The sequence below is a fragment of the Chiloscyllium plagiosum genome, unplaced genomic scaffold (assembly GCF_037043375.1).
Source record: "Chiloscyllium plagiosum isolate Xiang-an unplaced genomic scaffold, Cpla_swu_hap1 HiC_scaffold_22, whole genome shotgun sequence".
In the NCBI taxonomy this organism is placed as follows: Eukaryota; Metazoa; Chordata; class Chondrichthyes; order Orectolobiformes; family Hemiscylliidae; genus Chiloscyllium; species Chiloscyllium plagiosum.
In genome coordinates, this window is record NW_028270160.1 from 27,724,620 (window position 1) to 27,744,740 (window position 20,121).

Here is a 20,121-nt window from a genome sequence, read left to right on the forward strand (position 1 = left end):
TGCATCCATCCATCCTGTGACAGGCCAAACAAAGACACACTGGAATTCCTAGAGGCCTGCATTCAAACCAGAATTCCATTACTAACCAGATTTGGACCCTATTTACCAATCTCTCAAAAAGAAACAAACGATATCATCTACCACAATAAACCAAGATACATAACTGGCAAGCAGGACAGAACACCAGAGGCCCACTGATCATGTTCCCGAGCATGGTAACAAAACAACTGAGAACAAACCCACCAAGCTCAGTGAGCAGTCAATCTGATCCACAACCTGAGCTACAAATCTTCTCCAAAACCTCAAATTTGGTGTTTCATTTTAAAATCAAAATCTGAGGTTTCTTCCAAGGTTTTAAATAATTAGCAGAAACAACTTAAATCCCCATAAGCTTCCTATGCTATTTTTGTCATTGAAACAAGCTGGTTTTCATAATAAGTTTTGACCAAATAAATGGACAGCATAAGAAAAGGTTTATTTTTTTAAAATCACTTTTATTTTAGATACAGAAGAAATAATCCAGACATACCTATTGTCAATTACTTTTCAACATCTTTATAATCCACCCATTCCACTCTCAAATGAACGAGCATTGTTTTACAAATGTGAAACGCACCAACATGCAAACCACTCAAAAATATCTTTAAAATGAAGTTTCATTAATGGTACAGATTTTTGCACTGCACCTGCAATTAACAAATGGCACACATTACTGTTAAAGTTAAAACAGTTGGTTTGACATGATTGTTGTATTTTTACATTTTAATTTTAGACTTGAAAGCACTCCATTTTCTGATGACCTGAAGAAATTATGTAACTACTCAACCTTGCATTAATTTTATATGGTTTAATAAATCTGCATGATATTGATTAACTACAACAGAATTAGGCAGAAAAGTAGAGGAAGTGACGCTATGCCTAAAGCAGCCTGAAGAAATAAAATTTAAGGCTTCAGTTTGAAATTTACTTTGTAGATTTTTACATACAACATAAATGTAGTAGGAAAGATATATTAACATACTCTTGTGAAACACAGCCATACATTGCAAATTCTGGGTACCCTACTACTTCAGTACTGTACAATTGAACAGTTTTTAAAAAAATTCTTAACTACTGGCACAAAGTAGGAATTGTGATACTTTACACTAGAGCATGCTTTAATAATCATACTGGTGTATTAAATGCTATCTATAGATATTTACACTTGTAATCTTCTCAATAATCCATATGTCCATGTGTATGCAAGAAGGTAGAGCACATTTTTAATATAGCCAAAACAGTGCAAGGGACTCCAGCAGTCCAAGTCGAGCCAATATTCCCTTCTCAGTTTCCTAATGTGTGTAGTGCAACACTTTTTAAAAAAAGAAACTGTTGCTATCATTGGGCTTGGTGTTCTCTCCGTTGGGTAGTAACAAAAGATGAAAGCTGAAGTACAATGTTAAATTTGATTCATCTCAATCTATGGTTGTGCCATGGCATTTCAGGATGGCCATAAACTAGAACTTCCCTGAAAACAGCAGCCAGTTGGTCCATCGCAATATGAAATTCAATCATTTTGTGTATATTGAACATTAAATCTGGCTTCAAAACTCCCTTTATGAATTTAACGCTGTGGAATGCTCAACTAAATGAAAAGATTGTCAAAAGTCTGGTTGACATTTTCCCACTAACACTGTATTTATTTTTTTGAATTCATACACAATAGCACTTCATTTTCAAAATAAATTCATCATTCTCGATTACTTCACTCTTTGAAAACAAGTTAACAGATTATATGATACCCCCCACCCCCCAAACAAAACCTTCCCCATCTCAAAACAAAGAAAAAGAGCAGAACTGGGAAACATTTCACATCCTTCACCATGAGCTCAGCTGTGATAGAATTTTTAAAATATTCAGCTTTAAAATAAATAGTCTATATTTTACTCATGGTGTCAGCGAATATTCTGATATTTCATCAATAGAAAACTCTGGGCTCCTCATTTGTAGGTAAACAGAACAAGTCCCTGTTCATTGTGTCTGGTAACCTGCCATCCCAAAGCCAGCCTGGTTAGGTATAACAGCTGTACCTTGTCCCTGTGCTGGCTGAGCACTAAATCCACCTACCCAGGCAGGTGCAGATTGAGGTTGACTGCAAAGAAAACAAAATCATAATAAATTTAATTATAAAACTTCTTGACGATTACAGCACATGAATTGGACATGAACTAAATTACAATAGCTTAATTTCCCAATAATAAAATATTAAATATTACAGATAAAATAGCTCAAGATTGAGTCTTGGGGAGAAGGCACAATTACAAAACTGCTCTTGTTCACAGGTTGAATTATAGGAAAACAATTTTTCATGGGGAAATTGGGTCTGCAAGTGTTTGACCTCAGTTGCAAGCTCTAATTGTTTAATACAGTTAATGGATATAGTTTTGCTCACTGAGCTGGAAGGTTCATTTTCAGACATTTCATCACCATACTAGGTAACATCTTCAGTGAGCCTCCGGACGAAGCGCTGCTAATGATTTCTGCTTTCTATTTATATGTTTGGGTTGGTGATGTCATTTCTTATTTTTTTTCCCTCTTCGGGGGTGGTGAATGGGGTCCAAGTCAATGTGTTGTTGATGGCATCCCAACCGGAACTCTATGCTTCTAGGAATTCTCATGCATGTCTCGGTTTGGCTTGTCCTAGGATGGATGTGTTGTCCCAGTCAAGTGGAGCCCTTCCTCATCCATATGTAAGGATACTAGTGAGTGGGTCATGTCTTTGTGTGGCTTGTTGATGTTCATGTATCCTGGTGGCTAGTTTTCTGCCTGTTTGTCCAAAGAAACACTACATTTGACAAACAGGCAGAAAACTAGCCACCAGGATACATGAACATCAACTAGCCTCACAAAGACATGGCCCTCTCTCACTAGTATCCTTACATACGGATAAGGGTGGGCACCACTGCGACTGGGACAAGACATCCATCCAAAGAAAAACCAAACAGAGACACGCACAAGAATTCCTAGAAGCAGGGCATCCCAACTGGAACTATCAAAAAACACTTGATTTGGACCCCATTTACCACCCGAGAAAAATAACAGGAAATGACATCACCAACCCAAACGAACCCAAACACATGAATAGAAAGCAGGAATCATCAGCAGCGCTTCGTCCGGAGGCTCACTGAAGGTGTTACTTAGTATGACAAAACATCTGAAAATGAACCTTCCAGCTCAGTGAGCAAACCTATATCCAGAACCTCAACCTGAGCTAAAAGTCTTCTCAAAACTCACTAATACAGTTAATTACTTACTCTACTCCAAATCCTTGCTGATTCCATGCTTGACCATACATGCCATAAGGAGGCACCTGCCAACCATTGGCCACATACTGACCATATTGTTGTGTATTGCCATACCACTGACCCCACTGACCCCAGGGTTGAGTAAATTCCATCTGAATAAAAGAAGAGGTGATGAAATTACTACAAATTAGCGGTTCATAATACTCTGGAATGAAATCAAAGGTCTGATATTCTGTTGTAAGCGCAAGTTATTTAGTAACCAACTCACCTGCTGATACTTGTTGGTAGAATCAGTAGTTTCTTTGCCCCAGTAGCATTTAACTATATGGCCCTCAATGGTGGTTCCATTCACCGATACTATAGCATGAGCAGCACTATCATGAGTGGCAAACCTGCAAACATAATGTAAGCTAACTCAAGCTTGTGTAGCTCATCAACATTCATCCAAAATGTGTCATCACCCTAAAGATCCATGTTTGCACACTTCAACATCAAAAAAAATGTACACCAACATTGTACTCCACAAATATTGTAAGGTTTTCTTTTGAGGAAGTACTGGCTTGTGGAGTAACAATATGCCAATATTTAGGCAACTCATTGCTGTTCATCTGTAAATCCAGACAGTGCCTGTGATGACGCCAGGTTGATTAATGGCCACAACTATTGGTGCCTACTACTGACTGTCATAGAGATGCACAGCATGGAAACAGGCCCTTCGGTCCAACCCGCCCATGCTGACAGATATCCCAACTCAATCTAGTCTCACCTGCCAGCACCCAGCCCACATCCCTCCAAACCCTTCCTATTCATATACCCATCCAGATGCCTCTTAAATTTTGCAATTGTACCAGCCTCCACCACTTCCTCTGGCAGCTCATTCCGTACCCATACTACCCTGTGTGAAAAAGTAGAATTTTCCCAGACACACTCCGATGTCCAGCGATACACTAATTCAAAACAGCAAAAGCAGTAATTGTGCAGGTTCTCTCTCCCCCTCTCTCCTGCACTGTCCTCACCATGTGCTTCCTTTGTCTGTTCTTCTCCCTTTTAAAACTGCTGTTGTTTTGACTTTTTCTTCCCCCAGTTCCAAAACAATGCAACAGCATTTAAACAGTAATTGCTGTTGCGGGAATTCGAGGAAATCACCTCCAGCACCTAAAATACCTCAAAGGAGCAGCTGTTACAGCCAGAAATTTTTCCAGTCCTCCATCTTGGGATTACCCAGAATCCTGCAACTGAGTTAAAGTATCTGCTATAATGTATATAGGTTGGAATGGGAATAGTTCAGAGTAAAAAAAAGGTAGAGATGCAGAACAAAAATCAGGAGAGAAAGGAAATGTAACAGACCTTTCACCCACCCCAGGTTTCCATAAATTATGGGAAAATAAACACAGATGACCTATTCAGGTGTATAATAAGCATTAGGTGCATTGCCTGATATGTTAGATATTTTGCTTTCCAGAGAAGGCGGTCATTTTGTCATCTTGACATCAGCTGGCAACTTCTTGATAAATTAGCATACACAAAGACACTACATGCAAGTCATCAACTCCAGTAATTGAATACATGTCAAAAATGCCTCTTCTACCATCCATTACAATACTTCCATGCTCGAGGAGATGTAAAATACTAGGAATATCAGCTACATTGTTTGAAGTCTTTATGAATGGCAATGAACCATGACAGTGCTCAAAACTGTTGGCCACTTCAAGAAAGATAAGGTAATATTCATAGAGCAGGTATCAATCCACTAAACAGGGAGACTAAACTATGGGATGCATGCATCATATAAACAGCCGTCATCACTGACCCTACAATAAGATCTCTGGCTTCAATTTTATCTCAAAGGCAATGGCGAACACAATCAAATCCATGCAAGGCATGAACAGTGTGGCAACTTCCTCCAGAAGTGAAAGGTAATGCATGACAAAGTGATTCTGACCAGAACGTCTCAGACAATTGAAAACATCACTCTGCCCATTAGGTGCCCAACCAGCATCTCAGTAGGCCATTGAATGGATAGTCCAACTTGAAATCAGATTATAAAATGTTATCACACAAATGTAAGAGATACTACATTAATATTTTTGCAACTAACCATAATTTTTAAGAAGTAATCCACCATTTCCAACTGACTGGAATATTTAGATTTTAATAAAATAAGGAGTTTAATTCAGATAAATGTGTGGTGCTGCATTTTGGGAAAGCAAATCTTAGCAGGACTTATACACTTAATGGTAAGGTCCTAGGGAGTATTGTTGAACAAAGAGACCTTGGAGTGCAGGTTCATAGCTCCTTGAAAGTGGAGTCGCAGGTAGATAGGATAGTGATGGCGGCATTTGATATGCTTTCCTTTATGAGTATGGAGTACAGGAGTTGGGACATCATGTTGCAGCTGTACAGGACATTAGTTAGGCCACTGTTGGAATATTGTGCGCAATTCCGGTGTTCTTCCTATCAGAAAGATAGGGTCATAGAGATGTACAGCATGGAAACAGATCCTTCGGTCCACGCGGACTAGGTATCCCATCCCAATCTAGTTCCACCTGCCAGTACCCAGCCCATATCCCTCCAAACCCTTCCTATTCATATACCCATCCATATGCCTCTTAAATGTTGCAATTGTACTAGCTTCCACCACTTCCTCTGGCAGCTCATTCCATACATGTACCACCCTCTGCGTGAAAACATTGCCCCTTAGGTCTCTTTTATATCTTCCCCCTCTCACCCTAAACCTATGCCTTCTAGTTCTGGATTCCCCGGTCCCAGGGAAAAGACTTGGTCTATTTATCCTATCCATGCCCCTCATTATGTTGTCAAACGTGAAGGAGTTCAGAAAAGATTTACAAGGATGTTGCCAGGATTGGAGGATTTGAATTATAGGGGGAGGCTGAACAGGCTGGGGCTGTTTTCACTGGAGCGTCGGAGACTGTGGGGTGATCTTACAGAGGTTTACAAAATTATTAAGGGTGTGGATAGGGTAAATAGACAAAGTCTTTTCCCTGAGGTCGGGAAGTCCAGAACTAGAGTACATAGGTTTAGGGTGAGGAGGAAAAAGACATGAGACCCCTACAGGGCAATGTTTTCACACAGAGGGTGGTACGTGTATAGAATGAACTGCCAGAGAAAGTGGTGGAGGCTGGTACAATTGCAACATTTAAGAGGCATTTGGATGGGAATATGAATAGGAAGGGTTTGGGGGGATATGGGCTGGGTGATGGCAGGTGGGACTAGATTGGGTTGGGATATCTGGTCAGCATGGACAGGTTGGACCGAAGAGTCTGTTTCCATGTTGTATATCTCTATGACTCTAATTGAAGAGGAGGTCCAACGTACTATCCAATGGATGAGACATAGCATCTTTTAGTGTTACATAAAATATCAAAACGGAGCTCTCCAAAATAAAGGCAGTGATAATAATTTCACTGATCTCAGAGTAATCATCTTAAAATGAACACCTGCAGTAACATGAATTCAATTATTACACCAGGATACAGTGCTGGGTAGATGGAGACTAATTCATGTTTTTACGAAGTAGTTTTAGTGAACAGTTTCACTGGACTGCAGCTCATGAAAACCAGCAAAGCTACTGATCCACCTTGAATCTTAAGAATTGGTTATCACTAAGTAGATATATTTAATGTTAAACAAGTAGTGTTACAGTTGGACTTACCTAACAAATGAGTACCCCTTTTCTGGGAAAACTCTGATTTCCATAATTTGTCCAAATGGTGAGAAAGTCTGACGCATAAGCTGTTCTATAAGAGTTTAAGAATTATAAAATATAAGAATGTTGGTCCTACAATATCCAAATATTGTTTTGATAAACATTGATACGTTATACATTAACATGAATTTGACCATACCTGTCAAGCCTGACGCAATACCTCCACAGTAGACAGTACAATTTGTAGAACTAGACTGATTTACTACTTCTTCAAATTTTAGATGTTTAGAACTACCTGCAAAGTAAAAAAGGAAAAAAAGAAACATGTCTCCTCAACCTTCACCATTAGCATTGGTGATGCAATACAAAGGCCCAGACTAATGAAACTGCAAAGTGAGCCCAACATGGCAACAGGATCATTTTAAATTCACGAAATAAAATAAAGCTGGAATAAAACGTTTAGTAACAAGAACCATGAAACTACCAGTTTATTGTAAAAACTCATGTATTTTACCAAAGTTTTTGAGGGAAGGAAATCTGCCTCCCTTACCCAGTATGGACATGTGCTTTCAAAGTCAACAACATAGATGAATTTTAACTAGCTTCTAAAATATCACAAACCCTACACCAACATTCAAAAAGCCTAAGAATAAAATCAGATTGATGACCCTGACCAACTTAAATGACCATGTTTATTCTTCAAAGTCCCCCCCATTATTATCTGCAATATTGAGACTTATCAGCTTGAAGAACAAGCACAGCAGGTGAATGGAAACAATATCAAAATCCCTTCCAAGTCACACTACTCTGATTTAAATGTTAGTGATATCAAAATGCTGGAACTCTAAACACTGCTGTTGATGCAACTGTACCACATGTATTGTAGCAGTTCAAGGTGACAGCTTTGACACTCATTACCTCAAGGACAATGAATACCAAAGTTCACATCCCAGTTATGATTTAATTAAAAGAAAATTATGTATTCAAACAAATTTATACATGAACTGCCATATTGAATTGGAAGATGGGAAAATAAATTGGTATCCTCATTGCATGCAGGCTATAAGTAGTGCAAAAAACAGCCCATTGTCCTATTTTGATATTGTGTTATTCATAGATATAGTGTGGCCTATGATTGATGCTGTGTCTTTCAAAAAGAGATGCAAGAGCACAATGAGCATAAAGACAACTTTATGGCCGGCAAGTTGAGTTTGGACAGAAAATTAATGAGAAAGACATCAGAAAAATTATAAAGCAGAAATGGACTCAAATAGCTCAAGTTGATGTTTATTGGTACATGAGCAAAAGTCCCAATTCCACATTTCTACTTCTACAACTTAATTATTTAATATTTTGGAGACATGACAAGCCTTTAAACTTAAGAGTCTCATCGCCTTTGTTTGAAAAAAAACCTGTTCTGCCTAAATTCTTTTACATTTAACCTTCAATTCATGCTGCCTTCCATTCAAAAGCCACTATCCACTCCATGCATTTTTAACAAAATCAGCTATGAATTCTAATATATGAAGCTTCATTTTACACTCCACTTTTGTTTCCTAACAGCACGCAATACCCTCGTTAATTAATGCTGCCAACCCTTTACTACATCAAAGTCCTTCGTGTGAAGCCCAAATTTCCAATAGTAGTCTAACTGCAAGTCTTTCAGGTTCATCCTTACTTCCATCCTGCCCATACAGTGTCCTTCTTGCCTGAAAAACTCAATATTCCAATAGCTTTCAAAAGAGAGACAAAGTGCTGTTCTTAACAGCAAGCAGTTTTAATCCTTAGCAAATCACACCCTCGATTCAGCTGCTTTTCCAATTTTCCCATAAAACTATTTTCTCAGAATCCTACTTGACGGCACCGATTTATTCTCCATTGCATTGATGTGCTACCAGCATTCAAATTACATACCAACTCCAATTTTAAGTCGTCAAGTTTGGATATCATTTCCTCTGGCCTATACGAAAATCATCAGCATGCACAAGAACAGAAATATCTTCTGAACTGAATCCTTGTAAATTGGTTTATGTGGGCAGAACTATTAAAATATTGTCCATAACCTTCTAGTTATAAAATCCAATTTTGTACTTCATCCTTCAATATATTCTACATTTACCCCACAAACCATCGCCATTAAAAGATTGACATTCAACTTGTCAAGGACAATCTTTGTTGCTATAATGTGTGTTGGTTGTTCCTATTTATCTTCTCATCAGAAAGAAAAAACTAATTGCGCTTCAAAATTCTTCTTACCATTAAATGGCCGAGAATGATGTGGTTTGATGCCTTAGAAAATGAGCACTGAAATGGCCACTCTGCAATCCTCCTGCATATTCACTCAACAGAACTCAAACTTAATTTCTAGGTCCTGGTACTTCATAAGGAATGTGGTGCACTAACAGAAGCCAAGACTATTTTGCAAGGAAGTTCTGCTAATGATTAATAAACCCTTTAACATTGATCAAATTTGCAAAAAGATTAAATGGTTGTGAATTTATTACAAAATAATTTTTAAAAAAATATAGGGATATCCAAGTCAGCAAAGTTCATACACCAGTTATAAACAACTGGTTGACATTTTTACCTCAAGGTGAACAAATTCTCAATTCAATGAAAAATGTAGGTGATAGTTTAATGTCATGGATATATCAAAAACATTTAGTAACAAAAATGTTGATTTGTGACTTACTTTCTGGTGCACTCTTCGGAGCTGGTGGTTTGCGAGTTGCCCAGTTTGTTCGAATTTGCCGGCCTCCCAGCCACTGACCACTCATATGCACAATTGCATTTTCTGCATCCTATGGACACAGGTAAACGAGTGGTATAAATTCTGCTTTTCACAATAATTATCCAACTCTGGGTTCACAAAGTTTACCAATAATGAAAATTCAATTACAAATTTAATTGTGCAGACAGAGTTACATGCAAACCTTACACTGCGCAGATAAACATAGATAAAGGAGACAAAAATGCACTACACTTTCTCGGTTGTATGCTACTCAACTATTCCAATTCTACTGCATCAATGGATCAGTTCATGTATCAATGTTTATAAATTTAGCAACCGATGCCTACAAAAGGAAAAACATCGGTAAAAACTTGGTTGCGAAATACATTTATTGACAAGATTTTCTTCTTAAATCTACAGGTCAAAACAAATCTCCACCACAAGAAGCATCAATTCCTCAAAATTAGTTATTTGCTTTTTTACATAAGACATCAATCAATCTCAGTAAATGTTAACTAATTTTTAATCAGGATTTGAGAGAAAGCAAATATGTTGAGGAAGATTATAGACATAACCTACTCAACAACAGAAGTGTCTCCAGGGTCAACCGGTTCCCTTATTTTACACAAGATACTTAAGACAATAGATTCTAGGCTACACGGAGACATTTCGGGGACTGTCAGAGAATGCAGCAGAATACAGATAGATTGGAGAGTTAGACAGAGAAATGGCATGTAGAGTTCAATCTGGGCAAATGCAAGGTGATGCATTAAAAATGTGGGCGGCACGGTGGTTAGCACTGCTGCCTCACAGCGCCAGAGACCCGGGTTCAATTCCCGCCTCAGGCGACTGACTGTGTGGAGTTTGCACATTCTCCCCGTGTCTGCGTGGGTTTCCTCCGGGTGCTCCGGTTTCCTCCCACAGTCCAAAAAATGTGCAGGTTAGGTGAATTGGCCATGCTAAATTTCCCGTAGTGTTAGGTGCAGGGGTAAATGTAGGGGAATGGGTCTGGGTGGGTTGCGCTTCGGCGGGTCGGTGTGGACTTGTTGGGCCGAAGGGCCTGTTTCCACACTAGGTAATTTAATCTAATCTAATTTACTCCAAAAAACAATAAGTAAGTAATTGAGAGGGTTGACAACCAAGTCAGAAATTTGTGAATACAGAATTTTTGCAATTATCTGGAAGCCCACTTAGAAGTTCATTTAACAGCAAAATGTTAAGTTTTTCGGAGTTCAAATCAAGTAATTTGTACTGATAATGAAATTTCACAGAAATGCAGGTTGTTACTGAGAGAATAGATCAAATTTTCACTGTTTCTAAAATATCCTCTACTACTCTTAACCCAAGAGTCAAAAAGTTATTTTCCATCTGAAATTGTAGTTGTGGTGTACAGTGAAGTGATATTACCAAATTGAAGCTAGACTAAAATTCCATTGCCCTGAACTAGTCCTAGGCCATGAGGATGTGTCAACAACACAAGTATGTCAAAGTTGATCTATAAGCTGCCATAAATTGCACAATAATCCTTAAAATTAGCATGCCTGAAATCTTTTCTCCATTCCATTCTCCCAACCTACCTATTGATCCAATCTTCCCTCAGATGGTATCTAGTTCAGCAACACAGCTGTAAACAAGAATCTGATCATTTTGCACATTTCAGTAATTTTGTTGTAAGTAAACTCAAAATTGCAGTCGACAAAACTAAATAAGCCAATGAGAGCTCAATTTAAACAGATGCACTTCATGCAGTCTTACTTCATTAGATATAAATAACCATACATTAATGAACATACATAAAATTCAATGTTATTACTGATACTTTTCATTGCATTAAGAGTTCTGTATCATTTGAGACAAAACTGTGATACTGTCCTTCATCTATTACTCCTTAAAGAGAATACAATTCTTCCAAAGTTGTGAAATGGGTATAGATTTAAATTATAAATTAACTTTAGCAAATAAATTCAGCACAAATATTACTGATTTCAAACATGTTCTATACCTCAAATATATTAGCTCAAAAAGGTAAACTAGTCAAGCATAGGATATTACTTTTACCTACAGCTTCCTTTAACTTATTTCTACAAGGAGATAAGCCAACGAAAGCACTTTTTTGTTCAAACTAAAATAATTTAATGCAGTTAACATCCAAGTGAAATACTTAAAAGAAATAGAAGAGGTGGAGTTATAATGGAATTATGGGCCCATCGAGTCTGTTCCACTATTCGATGAGCTCATGGCTGGTCTGATCTTCAATTGAAGGAGGGCTCATGCCCGAAACGTCGATTCTTCTGCTCCTTGGATGCTGCCTGACCTGCTGCGCTTTTCCAGCAATACATTTTCAGCATTTTTCTGCCCCTTCCCCACATCCTACAATTAACATACTGATTACTAACCTGTCCATTTCATCCTTGAATACTCAACAACCCAGCCTTGATAGCTTTCTGTGGTAAATCCATCACCCTCAGAAGAAATTTCTTATCTTAAATGGGTGACCCTTTACTGATATTATGCCCTCTGGTCCTAGACTCTCCTACAGGGGAGACAACTTTCCATATTGTCAAACCCTCTAAGAATATAACAGGTTTTGATATGGCTTCCTCATTTTTCAGAACGCCAATGAGGTGTCTAATCTATTCAAGCTCTCCTAAGAAAACCCCTCCATATCCAGAATCAACCTACTGAACTTCTCTGGACTGCCTCCAATATCTGTAATCTTTCCTTAGTTAAGTGAAACAAAATCACTCAATATTCCAGGCACAGTCTGACTACTGCATTATACAGTTGTAGCAAGACCTATTTTTATACTTCATTCCCTTTGGAAGAAAAGCCTCATTTGCCCATCATACCTACTCAACTTTAGTTCTGAGATTCATGCACAAGAACCCCCAAATCCCCGTGCTCCTGCTTTCTACAGTTCTCCACATTAAATGATATTCAACCCTTCCTGCCAGACAGCATGACCTAACGTTTTCCCAGCTTATACACCATCTGCCAAGTTTTGGCCCTCTCACTTAACTGGTCTACACACTTCTGTAGACTCACTGCACCATCCTCATTACTATCCTTACACCTATTTTTGTGTAATTTACGAACATGTCAATAGTATATTCATTCAAGTAATTAAATGTATGACAATGAATCCTGGTTCCAACTCTGAACTAATGCCATTAGTTGCAGGTCGCCTCCTTTATCCCAGCTCTACCTTCTACTAGTTAGCCAATTCATTCAAACATACCACAGCGGCATGGGCCCTTCTCTTAAGAAGCCTTACACGCAGTACCTTATCAAACACCTTTACTCTTTATCTATCCTGCTTGGCATCTGTTCAAAGAATCTAATAACTTTGTCAAGCCTGACTCTGATTATATTATGAGTTTCTAAATACTCCAATGCATCCTTTATAATTGACTAGTTATCAATGACAGGTGTAAGGTGATAACTATATATGATGAATTTAAAATAGTAGAAAAATACTGTTGCTGAAAGAACCATGCCTTTAGTATTTGAGCCATTGAGTACAAGAACAGGGACGTTATGATGGAGCTGTTCAAGATGTTAGTTGAGCTATATCCGTAGTAATGTGTGCAGTTCTGGTCACCAAAATATAGGTGATCACACTAAAGGAGACTCATCAGGTAAAACATTTAAGCCCAGGGAGCATCCTATGAAAAGAAACTACATAGGCTGTAGGCTGAAGCAGAAAAGGTTGAGATATACAAAGTTATGATTATGATTGACACAGATAGGACAGATGGAAAGAAACAATTCCCCTTAGTAGAGTGGTAATTTAAAAGGTAAGGGGCAGGAGGTTTAGAAAGGATATTAAATTGAAGAGCATTCAGAAAAGACTTTTAGGGATGTTGCTGGGACTGGAGGGCTTGAAGTATAATGAGAGACTGGATAGGCAGAGACATTTTTCACTAGAGTGTAGGATATTGAGAACCTTAGAGGTTTATGAAATAATGAGGATCAGAAATAAAGTGAATAGCAATGGTCTTTTCCCTAGGCTGGGGGAGTTCAAAACTAGGTGGCATATTTATAAAGGTGAGGAGAAAATGAGGTCTGCAGATGCTGGAGATCAGAGATGGAAATGTGTTGCTGGAGAAGCGCAGCCGGTCAGGCAGCATCTAGGGAACAGGAGAATCGACGTTTCGGGCATTAGCCCTTCTTCAGGAATGAGGAAAGTTTGTCCAGCAGGCTAAGGTGAGAGGAGAAAGGGATTTGAGGGGCACCTTCTGTGCACAGAGAGTGATTTAACTGCCAGTGAGGAGGTGGTAGATGCAGGTACAGTTACAACTTTTAAAACACATTTAGACAGGTGCATGAATAGGAAAGGTTTAGAGGGATATGGGCCAAATGTAGGCAAATAGGACTAGTTTAGTCTGGGAAACTAAGTCAACATGGACAAGTTGGATCGAAGGGTCTGTTTCCATACTGTATGACTCTATTCTAATGTAAAGAAGAAATAATTTTCCATCCAAAAAGTGGTGGGTGCTTGGGATTCCCTACCTGACAAAGGGTAGTAGAAGCAGTAGCCATTGTAACATTCATAAAATAATTAGAAACACACATGAAATGCCAGGAGTAGACAAAGCTATGGGCCAAGTGTTGGAAAACAGAACTAGAGTAAATAAATGTTTGATTACCACATGGACATAGTGGGTTGAAGGGCATCTTTCCAAGCTATATAGCTCTGACTGCATGAGGCATGTCACCAAAGCTCTTTGTCTTGCACCCATGAGAATAGATGCAGGAATACCAAACGTTAGAGAGACAACAATTGCTTGAGAAAAAGGGCACTGACTGATTGGTCAGGACAGTTCTGTGGGGAATACACTTTGGAACAGCTGCTTCCTAAGCTTTTGTTTACAACTCTCAGAAACCAGTCAGCTCAGCTCTATCTGCAAACAGAAAATAGATGCCCAATTATTGCGCCTGTTCATCTCAACAAAAACTTGCTGCACAACTGGCACCTGGTGCATTTCACATGACAATACCAGAACCAGAGTCAACTGGTCTCTTTTGCATTCTCATCAAAACTTGGGATTACCCAATTCCTGGCCAATTCTCTATGGCAACCACTCATCCAAACAGACTCCATTTCCAGTCAATCAGAACCCAGTTATCCATAAACTATGAATTTTTTGATGCTGATTCTTACATCATCCTCAAATGCAGGATGAAAACTGCCACCGGTATTCCTATTTTTCAGCAAAAGTTAAATTATGTAACATATCAACAAAATACTGAAACTTTTTCATTTTAATGGATAAACTGTTGAGTAAAACTGCATTATATTTTGGAAAACCTCACCAGTTTACTGTAGAAAGATACAAATCCATAGCCTTTAGATTTCCCTGTTGCCAAGTCTTTTACAACACGAGCATCCCTGTGTAAACAGATAGAAATGAATAAGTAAAAATATAACATACTCCTGAATAAAATAAAAAAGGAACCACACACACTGTATTGTCAGCACAAGTCAACTTTCAAAAAAAAAGGGATTTTTATAATCCCACCATAATAACTAATTCTTCTATCCTTTGTTACAACTTAACCTTTAGTGTAGTAGTAAATAGCAAACATGCAAACTGTAGTATCCTGAACTCTGTTTCACTAATTATACTGAACTGGAAACCAAGAACTCTTCAACAGATTTTTTTTAAAAAAAACACTAACCCTCACTAGTTCTAAACTGAGAAATAGTCTGAAATACAAAATACAATTCCAATTCCAATTTTCCTTAACCATGCAATTTCTATATAGAGCCTTTAATAATGTGTGTTCTACCTAGCCACACAAATATTTGAAATATAAAAATTCAGAAAAGAGAAAAAAAATAGGAATTAAAAAAGGCATACATCGCCTGTTAACTGAATTCTTTATTTTTCTTGGTATGGTCAATTCTCTACCCTCTTTTTGGACTGTGGGCAGCTGTAAATTTTGAAAAATTGAGACTTTCAGAAATTTAGAAAATGAATATGAAACTAAAACAATACTAAGCACACCAGTACGAACAACAATTACATAGGATTTGTAAGCACGTCAATAGGATTGGGAATACGAAATTCGCACTATATAGAGCACATTAAAATGTTAACAATCAAGTCTAATAAATTTATTAAAAAAGAGAATAAATAGAAATGAGAAAAAACTACAACTGAGTTAATGAACTTCCAGTGTGCACAGTTCCTTGCAGTTAGCCATGGGGATCCTGTCCATTCTTAACAGCAATTCTGTAAAATAACCAGAATGCTATTACTTTTAATTATGACTCAAACTACAAAAAGCTGCACATTTCGCCATTATTTTCTGTAGCCTCTGTACAAGCAGTCTTACAAGTGCTCTTCTGTTGAAATTTACACTAATTTACTATTTAGATGAGAAGTACGAAAGCAGAAATACATACCAGACCAGTCATTACAACACAGGTAGTTGAAAGTATATAAAATGTTAAATCAACGTGTAGGTTTAAGTGCAAATAAGCGAGAGAATTTAAAAGAAAGGTGTTAATGTATGTATTCAAATCCATTTTACAGTGCAGCATGAACTGAACCTTGCAATTTTAACAGAGGTGTCAAGAAACAGCAAGCACTAATATGGACAATGACCCTGACATGCAGTTTGAACACCAAGTAATTCTAACGTCTGCCAGCAACACCTACTGGTAGAAGACTGATACTACACATTAATCTATTCTGTCCAGTTGCATGTAAATATTTGTCAATTTATACATTGGTCCATAAATTGATGACAAAATGATGAATTCACAGAGCATGCCATCGTTAGCACATTTACAAAGAGCAAATCTGCGTGAAAGTTATAAATCATTAGTTGTGATTCGCTACAAACTGTTGGGCCAATTAGTAAATTAGACTCTCAAAAATAGGATTTCACCATTAACCCCACCATGCACAAGAAATTGCTGGATTGCGTCATAAACGTGAATTGCTTACACCACACAATTAGGGCTACTGTTTTAACACAATGGAGTAATTACTGATCTTAACATCCCACTCTCCTTCACTGAGGCACAGAGAGTGAACAGCTGAAATTCAAGTCTCACATTCGCAGGTCCTTCATGTGTTTAAGTTTAAGAAAAACTTTCATATCGCCTTTATCCTCCCAACCAACCAAAATATATTTAAGCATTTGACTTAATTACCTCCTTTTGTGCCGTTTCCTTCTGCATCCTTAATTTCACTGGTTAAGGAGATGGATTATTGAACCTGCCATTCATGGAGGTCTCAGATGCCTCATTATTAGCTTTCATTTCCAGCAATTTGCAGTGCAAAAATATGGTTTGAAGGGTGATAATAGTAAACAAACCCATAGCACATACCACAGAAGCCTCACTCTAGCTATTTTGGGTCATTATTACAGTTTGAGAGAAACATGCCAGCTAAAGGATAAATTACTTGAGAATTCACTTCAATAAATTATATACATGCAGACTGCCCCAGTATAAGCTATTATATTGCTATGTGGAAAACAATTTTGTGAAGTAATTTAAATTCAGGTAAAGAATCCATAAAGATATTTCTTGAAAAAGAAAGGATTTGCAAACAATAGTGATTTCACCACCTAAATAAACACAATTATCATGGTACTCAGGCTTCGGAGTCAAGTTTTGCTACAGAACCAATTTTTATTGCTAGGTAATCTGCTTCAATTGCAACATTTGTGAAGATTTGTAGCTCAGGTTGTGGTTCAGGTTATAAGTTTGCTCGCTGAGCTGATAAGTTTGTTCTCAGACATTTCATCACCATGCTAGGTAACATCAATGAGCCTCTGTTGAAGTGGTGGTGTACTGCACCGCTTTCGATTTGTGACTTGGTCTGATATCACTTCTGATTCTTTTTCTGAGAGGTTGGTATATGGGGTCCAAATCGATTGGTTTATGATGGAGTTCTGGACCGAACACCAGACCTTGAGGAATTCCCATGTGTGTCTTTTTTTAGCCTGTCCCAGAATGGATGTATTGTCCCAGTCGAAGTGGTGTCCCTCAGTGTCTAAGGATACTAGTGACAGTTGGTCATGTCTTTTGGTGGTTAGTTGGTGCTCCTGTATCCTGGTGGCTAGTTTCCTACCAGTCTGTCCAATGCAATGTTTGTTGTAGTCCTTGCAGGGTATTTTGTACATGGTGTTTGCTCTGCTGTGGTTGGTACAGGGTCCTTTAGATTCCCAAAGAGTTGCTTCAGTGTGTTGATAGATTTGTGGGCTATCATGATGCCATGGGGACAGAGTAGTCTGGTCATCATCTCCAAGATGTCTTTAAATGTATGGGAGTGTGGCTAGAGTCTCTGGGCGTGATGCGTCTTGTTTATGTCTAATGTGTAAGAATCGACAGACTGTGCATATTGGGTACACGTTGTTATTGAATACGTAATATAGGTGTTTTTCTTTGGCATCTTGTAGTTCCTGGATGCTGCAGTGTGTCATGGCTCATTTAAATGTCCTTATGCAGCTCAGTTTGTGGGTGTTGAGATGATAGCTCCTGTAGTTGAGTATCTGGTCTGTGTGTCGCTTTTCTGTTGACACTTGTCTGCAGTCTCCATTGGCTTTTCATTCTACTGTGACATCTCTGAAGAGGAGTTGGTGTTGTAGTTCTCCTCCTTTTGGGTGAACTTTATACCAGTGAGGACGTTGATGTATTTGTGGGTTTCTCCTAATTTATTCCGTTTCATGATGACAAAAGGTGTCATCCAGAGTGGATCCAAAGCTTCGGCTGGATCGTGGGGAGGGGCTGTTCATTCCAATCTTTGCATAACTGCTTCTGCCAAGAATCCTGAGATTGGTGATCCCATGGGTGTCCTTTTGATTTGTTTGCAGGTCTTGTGGTTGAAGGTGAAGAGGGTTGAGGGGCTCAGGTCTACTAGTTTGAGGATGCTGTCCTTGCTGATGAAGTTGGCGGTGTCAGTTGTCGTCTAGTAGTTCAGCCAGTGTTTCTTTGGCCGGGGTGATGTTTATTGATGTGAATACGGCCGTCACGTCAAAGGAGACCATGCCCTCGCCATCTTCTACCTTGGTGTCTTTGATAATGTTCAGGAATATCTGGGTGGAGTGATTAGAGTCTTCTACTAGGTATTTCAGTTTGCATTGAGGTTCCTTTTCTCATACGTATGGCTCTGGGGGGGGGGGGGGGGGGGGGGGGGGGCTGGTTTGTGTACCTTTGGTTATCCATAGAAATGTGGTTTGCTGGATCCTTCAGGTTTCATTGTTTGGAGGTCTCATTAATTTCCTCTGTCTTGGAGTTTCTTCAGTGTTGCAGTAAAATGGTTTTCTTGTTGTGGAGTTGGGTCCATCGCCACCTATGGTAGGTGTCAGTATCTGCAAGTAGAGTGTTGGCTTTTGAGGTAGTGTGTCTTGTTCAGGATGACAGTCATGCGCCTTTTGTCTGTTGGTAGAAATACAATATTTGTCTTTTCTGAGTACTTCCAGGGCTTTCCTGTCTAATGTTTCTTTCTGCTTAATGTTGGTGCTACTGTCGGTCTGATGGCCTGCTGTGTTTCTTCCATAAGTCCGTTGTCTTTCAGTGTGGATTCCAGTGGTGTTAGGAAATCCTTTTTGGTCCGCATTCCTGTGGTTGAAGTTCACCCCTCGTACTAGGACAGCCTTTTCTGTGCAAGAGTGATCGGTCCAACAGGTTCTTTATCCAAGCTTCTGAACTGTCCGTGTTATCGCGCTGTGTGAGCTTGTCCAGTTTTTCTCGTAGGGCTCGTCTTTTCTTTGTCTCGGTCCGCTGTTGTTTAGTGTTGATGATTCATTCTAGCGTACTTATCCATTCGTGGTCAGTCACGTTGGTGTATAGGGCTTTTTGGTGCAAAATTTCCCAATCGTATTTGTGTATTGGTTGTGGGCCCTGTACCAACAGCCAGCAGAACAAATGTCATACACAAAATACCCTGCAAGAACTGCAACAAAAACATTACATCAGATAGACTAGCCACCAGGATACACGAGCACCAACTAGCACTAGTATCCTTACACAGACAAGGGACACCAGTTCGACTGGACAATACATCCATCCTGGACAGGCTAAACAAACACGCACAGGAGTTCCTAGAGGCCTGGCATTCAAATGGGAACTCCATCAACAGACATCAATTTGGACCCCATTTACTAACCTCTCAGAACTGGAAGTGATATCACCCACTACAACAGATCAAGACACGCAAATAGAAAGTTGGACAGTACACCAGTGCTTCAGAGGCTCACTGATGTTACCTAGCATGGTGACAAAATGAAAACAAACCTCCCAGCTCAGTGAGCAAACGTAACCTGGTCTGCTTCAATAGAAGCTGCCATCATGTAAGCTCGAAAAAAAAAAATCACTAAAACTACTGAGAGCTTTGTTTGATTTGAGCACTTTTTTTTGCATGCACCTGGTTGTGCATTACATTTTACAGGTTAAATTTCATTCTTAGCCAGAACAC

General features: G+C 38.8%; 1 protein-coding gene across 4 annotated transcripts in view; it reads right to left on the bottom strand.

Moving 5' to 3' along the window:
* Positions 1-473: 473 nt before the first annotated feature.
* Positions 474-20,121, bottom strand: part of tial1 (TIA1 cytotoxic granule-associated RNA binding protein-like 1) — a 42,828-nt gene continuing 23,180 nt past the window's right edge. For all 4 annotated transcript variants that reach the window (XM_043712712.2, XM_043712711.2, XM_087998897.1 and 1 more), the window contains exons 6-12: positions 14,999-15,074; positions 9,644-9,752; positions 7,151-7,246; positions 6,958-7,042; positions 3,553-3,676; positions 3,294-3,436; positions 474-2,131 (exon numbers count right to left, since the gene is read on the bottom strand). In XM_043712712.2, coding sequence (XP_043568647.2) covers positions 2,011-2,131; positions 3,294-3,436; positions 3,553-3,676; positions 6,958-7,042; positions 7,151-7,246; positions 9,644-9,752; positions 14,999-15,074 — 754 coding nt within the window. In that variant the 3' untranslated portion in view covers positions 474-2,010. The remainder of the gene's footprint in view (positions 2,132-3,293; positions 3,437-3,552; positions 3,677-6,957; positions 7,043-7,150; positions 7,247-9,643; positions 9,753-14,998; positions 15,075-20,121) is intronic.